Source organism: Salminus brasiliensis, chromosome 9 (assembly GCF_030463535.1).
Source record: "Salminus brasiliensis chromosome 9, fSalBra1.hap2, whole genome shotgun sequence".
In the NCBI taxonomy this organism is placed as follows: domain Eukaryota; kingdom Metazoa; phylum Chordata; class Actinopteri; order Characiformes; family Bryconidae; genus Salminus; species Salminus brasiliensis.
The window spans coordinates 4716414-4726935 of NC_132886.1; the positions used below are offsets into that span (position 1 = coordinate 4716414).

The 10522-nt window shown below is 42.2% G+C and overlaps 2 protein-coding genes across 2 annotated transcripts in view; one reads left to right on the forward strand and one right to left on the reverse strand.

The window, feature by feature from the left end:
- Nucleotides 1–5437, forward strand: part of LOC140561923 (uncharacterized) — a 28238-nt gene extending 22801 nt beyond the window's left edge. The window contains exons 25-26 of the mRNA XM_072687193.1: nucleotides 518–564; nucleotides 1815–5437. Coding sequence (XP_072543294.1) covers nucleotides 518–564; nucleotides 1815–2359 — 592 coding nt within the window. The 3' untranslated portion in view covers nucleotides 2360–5437. The remainder of the gene's footprint in view (nucleotides 1–517; nucleotides 565–1814) is intronic.
- A 2598-nt stretch (nucleotides 5438–8035) lies between these two features.
- Nucleotides 8036–10522, reverse strand: part of LOC140561925 (uncharacterized) — a 4536-nt gene continuing 2049 nt past the window's right edge. The window contains exon 3 of the mRNA XM_072687195.1: nucleotides 8036–9711. Within this exon, the coding sequence (XP_072543296.1) occupies nucleotides 8395–9711 (1317 nt within the window). The 3' untranslated portion in view covers nucleotides 8036–8394. The remainder of the gene's footprint in view (nucleotides 9712–10522) is intronic.

The window sequence follows — 10522 nt, forward strand, 5'->3', positions numbered from 1 at the left end:
TGAATTATGCTAAATATTTGACAAAATGAAGCTACTTATTTTCAGTTTATAGTTTTTGATGATACATTTTTAAATGTATTTTAATATATTTTAAGAAGTTTTTTTTTTTTTTTTAATTTGAATGCTGTGTCAAGGTCCTGCACAATTGTTTATTTTAGTGACAAATAAATTACCAATCATTGCATTTATATGTGTTAATTTGTTATATTTTGTTTTACAAAGTTAGTAAAGTAATATTTAAGTCAATCCTGATGCCTTAAGTCTCTCCCACATGGTGAGGTATACAGTTTATTAATTCAACAATGGTGTCGGATTGGTATCGGGTATCGACTGATATGCAAAGTTTATGTATCTGTATCGGTATCGGAACTGAAAAAGCCGGATCAGTGCATCCCTAAATTTTACATTCAAATTAGCGCTTCCATGCATAAGATTTAATGCACAGGATTCAGTAGAGGAATGTCAGACTAGGCAGCTTGATTGAATTATACATTCATTGTAACATCTTGTTCTTCAGGGTGGAGCATGCAGGGAGCATCAGGATCAACCCAGGACTAAGAAAATGTAAGATCAGTAAGGCTCATCCACCCACCTACACAAACACATGCATGCTAATTTAACTTCAGATGGATTTGATTTAGTTAGGAATCAGAAGGTTCTTCAAGAGGTATTTCATTTAATGCACCACCAAAACCATCCCTAGTCTGAAAGGCTTTTGACAACAGAGCGCTGAGACCTTGCTGGGATGTGAACTTACGATCTCCTCCCACTTGATGGGCAGCAGTTAGACCTCAGGGCTGGTCTAGAGCTGTGAACTTCCACTACATCGAAACCCAGCTCTGAGTACATTCACCTTCCCCTTCTTTGTCGGACACAGAAATGTACAATGTCCTCACAGCTCTAGAGTGGAGCAACTGTCTAACTGCCTGCTTGTCAAGAGACAGGAGATCATATGTTCAAATCCCGTCAACATCACAACCCTATATAATAATAAAGGCCACTATGATCGTGAGTTCACATACCGAGCCATGTTGCTTTGCTATCAGCGGCCGGAGTCTGAGAGAGCGCGATTGGTCATGCTCTGTCCTGGTGTTCTGGCGGCGCTCTCTCTCCTGTTGATGTTGATCAGCACAGGTGTCTGTTAGCTGATGTGGTGGAGCTGGGGTCCCGGCGCTTTCCTCTGAGCGCGTTGGCTGCCCAGCATTTCGAAAAGAGGGGGTAGCTGACTTCACGTGTATTAGAGGAGACGTGTGGTACGTTCTTACCCTCCTAGTGTTGGGAGCATTGCTAGGGGATCCTAGGGGGGGCTACGAACAGGTGGGTTAAAGGGAAAAGAGGGGAAAAAATGACAGAGAACATTTATAAGAATGATAAAGGCGTTGCAGAGGGTTCTTTGAGTGATGCCATAGAAAAAACACAAATAACCAATTTTATAAAAAGTTTGAAGTCCATTTTCTTTAATATTTCAAGTCAGTATAAAGGCTCTTTACCAATTTAAAGGTTCTTTACACTCACATCTTTAAAAAAAGCGGTTCTGTATGGACTCAAAAAGGGCCATCTCTCCAAAAAGCTATTGTAGGACCTTTGTACTCCTAAATATAAAGGTACTACAAAGGGTTCTTTGAGTGATAGCATAGAAGGCCCATTTGTCCTCCTCCCGTACTCCTAAATATGTATTTATTATAATATAGATTTGCATATTTATTAAAGTTTTTTAAGGCTCTACTGTTGTAATACTGAGCTACTTTGGGGCATCCTTTCAACAACATTGAGTGTTGGAGATCTTCTAACGCCCCCTCCTTTCTCTACTGCAGATGCCTGTGACCTCACACTGGATTCGAATACGGTCCAACAAGACCTCGCTCTGTCTGAGGGAAACAAGAAGGTGATGTCCGTGCGAGAGCAGCAGGTGTATCCTGATCATCCGGACAGATTCGACATCTGGCTGCAGGTGCTGTGTAAAGAGAGCATGAGCGGGCGCTGTTACTGGGAGGCTGAGTGGGGCGGGAGGGGGTTCGCTGTGGCAGTGACCTATAAAGGGATCAACCGGAAAGGAGGTGGTGACGACTGTCGGTTTGGATATAATGAGAAGTCCTGGAGACTGTACTGCACTAATTCAGCCGGCTCCAACGCCTACTCTGTCTGGCACAAGAAGAAAATCACTGACATTCCTGCCCCTGACTTCAGCTCCAACAGGGTCGGGGTGTATCTGGACTGGGCAGCAGGCATCCTGTCCTTCTACGTGGTCTCCTCGGACACAAACACACTCACCCACATGCACACATACTACTCCAAGTTCACCGAGCCGCTGTACGCAGGGTTCTGGATTGGCTTCGACTCCTCAGTCCGTGTGTGTTAAGATGATTTTAGGCCCGATCGTGAGTAGGGCTGCACCGATTCGGCTTTTTCAGTTCTGATTCCGATACCGATACATAAAATTTGCATATTGGTCGATACCCGATACCAGTCCTATACCATTGCTGAATTAATACACCGTATACCTCACCATGGGTGAGGCTTAAGGCATCCGCATTGACTTAAACATTACTTTATATAATAAAGTAATAATTATAATAATTATCTGAGACCCAATCCAGCTAATTTTGTTCATATCGGGGCCGATATCCAATCCTAATATCGGATCATTGCATCCCTAATCGTGAGTCTGTGCTGGTTGGCTCTAGTCTGCAGATTTTGCGGCACTTGGTCTCGGACCAGCCATCTTTTTTCTTGACCCGGCTTTGATAGTGTAATCTAGTAGTGTATACGGGTCAGTGATCCAATCTAAAAGGGTCCCGTCAACAGCCAATGAAAACTGAGCACGGAAAGTGCAGCTTTTGGGCAGTTTTTTTAATTTTACGTTCCACCTTAAATGGTGCATCAGCTACATTCTGGCGCTAGTACATGATGTCCCATACTGCAGCACCATTTAAGGCGGAACGGGAATGCTTGCATAAGAAGCCAACATCTGCCTCATAGGATAGGTAGCCTCCACTATGTGTTGTGCTACACACCTCCAGCATCCTCTGCAGTCTAGACAGACCATGCTGACTCCGTCTTCCCACCCACAACCGAGGCATGCGGCCCGGTTCAGCAGCAGGGTGAAGCGTGTGATGGACATTTTTGTAGAAGTCAGCAAAACTAAGAGTGGAAGTGGTGAGATATCGAGTCTCTTATGATCTGCTACGACTGTTAGAGTCCTCTAGTGAACCCGAGGCTTTAGACTGATTAACGTCCTTTACTTTAGAGGAACAGTTACAGTGTCTTCATGTGAACAGGCACTGCTCTTCTCATACAAGGATATATTGTTATATTATTATTATTGATATATCAATATGATTCCATTCAATTGTGGCCAAAAGCGCTGGTTGCTTTAGCATCCCAGGTGGACGTTATGGTGTTGCGTAGTGGTTGCACCCCATTCGCTCTTTTGGGGCGAACCTCCGTTGCTATGCTGAAAACGTACATCCGATCAAAAGGACGTATACAAGCCCAAATCACACAATCTGGAGTTGGTTAAGAATGGTTGGTTATGCAGCTTAAGTGGTTTCCAGTTCCAGTGGCTAGATGGTTGCTATGGCGTTGATTAAAGGATTCAAGGATTCAAGAAGATCTGGGATGGAACGAAATTGAGATATCAAGGTCCCAGCTACACCCAAAGAGCAATTATGAATAAATAAAGTAATAATAATAAAAAATCTAGAATATAAGATGGGTAGACATAAATAGGAAAATTAATTTGAAAAGTTAGGTGGTTGCTATAGCATCCGAAGTGGTTGGTATGGTGTTGTGGTTGCACTATATTAATTTCCTTAAAAAACAATTGCTATGCAGAAACAGTGTTGATATCTAGAACCTGCGGGACGAGTAACCATGCAAAGATCTATCAGAAAAATCTCAATTAAAAGAAACAGAAGAATAATATAATATAATAACAAGAAATCAGCAGAAAAATGGTCGGATAGAGTGAAAGAATGCAGAACTGTGACTAACGTGAGGCCCGAGCCGTGAGTTGTGAGAATGGGGCTTTAGTGAAGGACACATTTTTGTTTTGTATTTGATGGATTTATTTATTTTAGCTGTTTTCTCTGTTTATTCAAGCTGGTTATTTATTTATTTCATGTATTTATTTGTTTGTTTGTTTGCATTTTATTCCGTTTGCTTTGTTTTCATTGGAATTATTTACACTGTTGGTTTTATACGTGTTGTTAGTTTCTAATTACTTCAGCAGTATTAAATCTAAAGCATAGTGTTGGGAGTAACCCTAATCTAAAGAGAGACGTCCTCATAAGGTGCGAGTAATAAACTCTTAATACATATTTTCATACATTTCCACACACATACGTCTTGTAGCATTCGGTTCAAACAAGTGATTTGTTCATCAGTAACCATTTAATGTCCATAAATGACACTTTCGCTGTTCCAAACCTGGCTAGTGCGCCCCCTAGTGGTTGTGAATTCAGCTCTGCTGCGTCTATAACTCAGTTGTTGATGAAATAGTGAGGATTTGTTATCATATGAAGCAGAAAATTGGATTGGCTATATTCTACTCCGCCTGCATCACACTAAGCCCCGCCTCCACATTCTTGTTATGGATCCTCTATCCCTGCTAAGAGGGCAGGAAACCCGCTAATACGGAAGGTGGAAGTGCCATGTTTTGTTTTGGTCTGCTAAAATAAAAATGCGAGTGTTGGCTCTGTCATCAGGAGATTGACGGTTCGATCCCTGGCAAAGCTGTCTGTGGCCGGAAGTCCCAGGAAGCACAACTGGCCCTGCTCTCTCCTGCATGGGGTTGTTCCTGCAACAATGGGCCTCATTGTCAAACCCATGTACCCATGTTTTTAATGTAGACCCGGACATTCTCCAGTGTCCTCATACGAACAAAGCTGTGAAGAATTCTGCACTTTAAACACAATCTGACCTTGACCTTTAATTAGGAAGCTGTTGGCGAATGAGGCCCAGCGTGAGGATGTCAGAAAAGATGTACTTTATATCAGCTGTGGTATAACATGATAAACTCGAGATAAATTTGAGAGGTCAGTCTTTAGATCACCAGCATCACTCACACTGCGGCTGAAGATTCTCTACAAAGGGGGCATTGCTGGTACTCGAATAGCAGTGTTTCACATTAATAACAGTGTCCTTGTTCATTTTTCTTTTGATGTTTTGATGTTCTTTTGATCTTGAAAACAAGAAATTACCAAGTCGTTTCTGTTAAATGAATTGTTTTATGATTTATTTTCTTGATTTCCTTTACTCCGACAAATGTCCGTATTAATTTTATCAAACGAATCCCGCTGTGTTTAGACAATAAGCAATTTTGTGTAGCTAGTTACTGACCTTTTATTATCTTTATTTAGACTTCTAGATACAGAGCCCTTCTCATACATAAGCCAGCCTAAAGTAAAAACATGAATAAATGAATATAACGAAACCAGCACCTGTTTCTTTTTCTCATTATTAAGTGAATTTTCAGTTTTGTCAAATCCTCAGTCATTATTTTGATGATTTCCGATATTTTGAGGTGATTTCTCATTAGATGCTTTATGATTCTGGAATGAAAACCATGATGAGTGGCAGGACTGGGCTTCCGTATTAACCTGCAGCTTTTCTGGAAAGGTTTTGTTCATGCACGCTCCTTAATGGTGTACAGCCTAACTAAAAAACACAATAAAGATCATTTATTTTAAAGTGTTTAAACATATGAAAGTAAATATAGTGCCAGAGTACAGATCTGGGCTATGCTGTGTGTAGTACTCTGGTACTGAACATCGAGCAGTCCAACAGTGCACTGATACAAACTGTGGTAGTGGGAACATCTGCTTACTTGTGATGGACGTATGTCCTAAAGCTGTGTTACTGCTGCCCACTGGATCAGAACAATTCTGTTGACAATAATGGCTTTATTTATAGAGCACATAGCATACACATGCCAGCTCAAGTAAATAAATGAATTATTATTAATAATAATAATAATAATAATTATTATTATTATTATTATTATTAATACTACTACTACTACTACTACTACTACTAATAATAATAATAATAATATTGTGGCTGTTTGCTGTGTTGGTATCCAGTGGTATTCAGATTGACACTATACAGACTTTCTTGCTCCTTGGCTCCCCCTACAGCCAAAAAATGTAAATTACACAATTCTGCACTATACAAACATCAACCTGACCTTGACTTTTAGTTAGGAAATAAAAAATAAAAAAACCTCAGGACTTTCTGAGGGTTAATGAGGGGGCTAAGGGTTAATTAGCGGTGTTAATGAGGCCCAATGTGAGTATGTCAGAAAAGATGGATTTTGTACCATTTGTAGGAGCCTACAAGATCAATTTGAGATTAGAACCCTTAGGGGACTCTTTGAGCCACATTTAAAGGACATGATTCACTATTACAAATCATTGTACAGCTCCACTGACCTGTAATAGTGAAAATAGTGTCTGTATCATTGCTGCTCCAGACTTGGTGTGCTGTTAACTGCTCTATGTAACTTTGGTGAAGTTGGCAGGACAACACTTGTGAAAACGGTGTAACTGTGCGTAACCAGAGTCATATTACTGTAAAATCCTGTAGTATTACTCTATGCCACTTCTATATCGCTCAGCATGTCCAGAAATGTCCTGTAGTGGTGCCTTAAAGTGCAAATACACTTTCCGACTGTAGGGGGAGCCTGACAGCAAGAAATTCCAAGTCTTGCATAGTGCTGCTTTAAGTACTGTGTAACTATAGAGTAAAGTTCTTTTAGGTAAAATGGTAAAGCTCTACAACCAGAAGCACGAATGCTAAACCAGTGTAACAAAATAAAAACATTAGTAATTAGAATGACTAAATTGTAATTGAGTAAAAAAGTAGATTTCTTTAATTACACATACACCAAAATATACACACGTGGACAAAATTGTTGGTACCCCTCGGTTAATGAAAGAAAAACCCACAATGGTCACAGAAATAACTTGAATCTGACAAAAGTAATAATAAATAAAAATTCTATGAAAATGTAAAAATGAAAATCTGACATTGATTTTAATCCATGCTTCAACAGAATTATTTTAAAAAGTAAACTCATTAAACAGGCCTGGACAGAAATGATGGTACCCCTAAAAATAATGTGACCAAAGGGACATGTTAAATCAAGGTGTGTCCACTACTTAGCATCACAGGTGTCTACAATCTTGTAATCAGTCAGTGGGCCTATATATAGGGCTACAGGTAGTCACTGTGCTGTTTGGTGACATGATGTGTACCACACTCAACATGGACCACAGGAAGTGAAGGAAAGAGTTGTCTCAGGAGATTAGAAAGAAAATTATAGACAAGCATGTTAAAGGTGAAGGTTATAAGATCATCCCCAAGCAGCTTGATGTTCCTGTGACTACAGTTGCACATATTATTCAGAAATTTAGGATTCATGGGCCAACCTCCCTGGACGTGGCTGCAGGAGGAAAATTGATGACAAGAAAAGAACACTGTCCCTACTGTGAAACATAGAGGAGGCTCTGTTATGTTCTGGGGCTGCTTTGCTGCATCTGGCACAGGGTGTCTTGAATCTGTGCAGGGTACAATGAAATCTCAAGACTATCAAGGGATTCTAGAGAGAAATGTGCTGCCCAGTGTCAGAAAGCTTGGTCTCAGTCGCAGGTCATGGGTCTTGCAACAGGATAATGACCCAAAACACAGCTAAAAACACCCAAGAATGACTAAGAGGAAAACACTGGACTATTCTGAAGTGGCCTTCTATGAGACCTGACATAAATCCAATTGAGCATCTTTGGAAGGTGCTGAAATATGCCGTGATTGCCTCAAAAGATTGTGCAACAAAATATTAAGTGAAAGGTACCATCATTTCTGTCCAGGTCTGTTTAATGTTTTTAATAATTCTGTTGAAGCATGGTTCAAAATCAATGTCAGATTTTTAGTTGTTAATTTTCTTTTTTCTTTTTATTTTATTTATTTCTTTTTACTTTTGTCAGACTCGAGTTATTTTTGTGACCATTGTGGGTTTTTCTTTCATTAATCGAGGGGTACCAACAATTTCGTCCACGTGTGTATATTACATTTATTGCCATTTTAAAAGTTCTAATACATTTCAAGTGGCTTTAACTTGAGCAGATAGTCGCTTGTGTCATTGCGGGTTTGGCTGTTTTCCTAATAAACGCTGTTTTACCACTCAGTCCGACTAGAGGGGGCGCGTCGCAGCGGGAACATGGCATCAGTGTTTACCCTCTATTCTAAAGGCAGGTAAAGGAAGGACAGAACTCTTGAAATATTGAATAAAACATCTAAAAATGTCCAAAATGATCATAATATCTATTCGTTTATTGTTGGATATAAAACTGTTACCATGGCGTGTTACTCCTGTGTGTAGATTTTGTTTTGCTCTGCCTAATCCATTTTCTCCCCTTTCTTTCTTGTGTTCCTCCCCTTCGCTGGCCTCTTCCAGCCTCTTTTTTGCTTCTTCTGCTCTTCCCCATCACACCTGGACTCCTGGCTCTCTTCCGGACTGTCCGAGCCTCGATCACACATCGCATCCCCGCCCTCGAACTCCTCAGCAGAAGCAGAAGAGCAGGGCTGGGCGCTCATTTCACTCCGTCCCTTAAATCTCCTTTTCACAGGAACGTCACTGAACGGTCTACCTATCCGCTTGCCCTCCTTCGTAGGGAGATACTTGGTGTCGATGCCGTGTTGTCGCAGCAGGTGGTTCTTCAGGCTGACGTTGTGGTTGAAACACTCTCCACACTGCTCACACATGAAGGGCTTCTCTCCCGTGTGGAGACGCATGTGGGACTTGAGGTGCCCGGCCTGGTTGAAGGAGCGCTCGCACACCTCACACCTGTAGGGCTTCTCTCCAGAGTGGACGAGCAGGTGCCTCTCGTAACTCGTCGCCTTGGAGAACCTCATGCCGCATGTGCTACAGAGGTACCCTTTCCGGCCACCGTGGCTTTTAAGGTGTTGGTTTCGCTCACGAAAGTCTTTAAATCTCAGAGAGCAGCTTGGACATCTGTACGGTAAACCCCGGGTGCTGTGAACCTGCTCGTGCTGAAGCTTGGACTCTTTGGTGGTGAAGTTCATCATGCAGTACTTACAGAAGTGCGTGTAGTTGCCGTGGAGTCTGCGGTAATGGACCTTGCGTCCGTTCTCTGTGAGGAAGCGTTTGGAGCACAGCTCACAGGAGAAGGGCTTTATCTTACACTCACAGACGTGATGCTCATCCTCCACCCTGTTCAGCTTACCGCAGTCTTCACACGTCTTGAACTCGGGCGGCTGTTCCGGGGCACCGTGTACAGTAATGGCGTGTTTATGGAAGCTGATTCTACTGTCAAAGCGAACGGGCAGGTCCTCCAAACACTGGACCTCCACACTGCCCTCAGAAACGCACTGCAGACAGCAGTAGACCCTTTGGTGCTTCTTAATGGTACAAGAAATCCCGGCGTGAGCTTCGCAGTCCAAACACCAGACATCGGGTCTGAAGGTGCTCTGAAAGGGTTTGTGGGACACCTCATCAACCTCATCTTCAGAGTTCTTGGAGCTTTCACATGAGGAGCTTGGTAAGTACTCAGAGTCAGCTGGGTCACCTTCTGTATCGTCCTCTGTATCACTCAAGGCCTCTTCTCCTTCTCCTTCTCCCTCTCCTTCATCTCCTTCTTCTTCTTCTTCTTCTTCAGCATTTGCTTCTTCTTCAGATGATGCCACTGAAGTGTCCTGAAAGATATAAAACATATAACTTATAAAAGAACAATAAATGTAGTTTATGAGTAACTTTAGAGACCAATGTCCTGCTCTAGGGGATGGTGGTAACTGCAACTGTATGGACGGAGGTCCCCTAGGTGGAGTCTAGACATTGTTGCTGAGAGGGCTTGGGAAACCACAGGTCACGTTAATGCAGATTACAAAGACAACAAGGTTTTGGAGACAATGGGACAATGTCCAGAAGTAAATGAATAAACATCTCCCAAACAAACCAAAGTCCTATTGATAAGGGACACCTGAGAAGGCAGTGAGGTGGACGTAGGTCAGTGAGGTGGACATATAATACCAACAGAAGGAAATACTACCACGGCTAATTGGCTAGGTAACACAGAGGAGACTTGATGAGCAGCTGACTGCACCTGTAACCCTGACTCTGGCCTACAAAGCTAAGACTGGACCAGCCAGCCCCTCCATACTTGATCATAGTGGTCAAAAGCCGATCTGCACCAAGAGCCCTTCCAGCTTCAAGTACGGCTCGGCTCGACCCGCCATCCTTTAGGATCCACGGAAGACGAGCGTCCAGACTTTTTACTGTCCTGCACCGAAGTGGTGGAACGAACTTCCCCTGGGTGTCCGAACAGCAGAGTCCAACACTCGCTGTCCTCAAACCCAGACTGAAGACCCTCCTCCTCGTCTGAGAGGACTCAGTGTGCAGAGTGTAGAGTGTGTGGAGTACTGTGTCTCCAGACTGACTTCTGTATTTAGTAGAGTCTAAGATTAGAGGATCTTCTGGATTCTAGTCTTTATAAACAAGCTGTAAGTA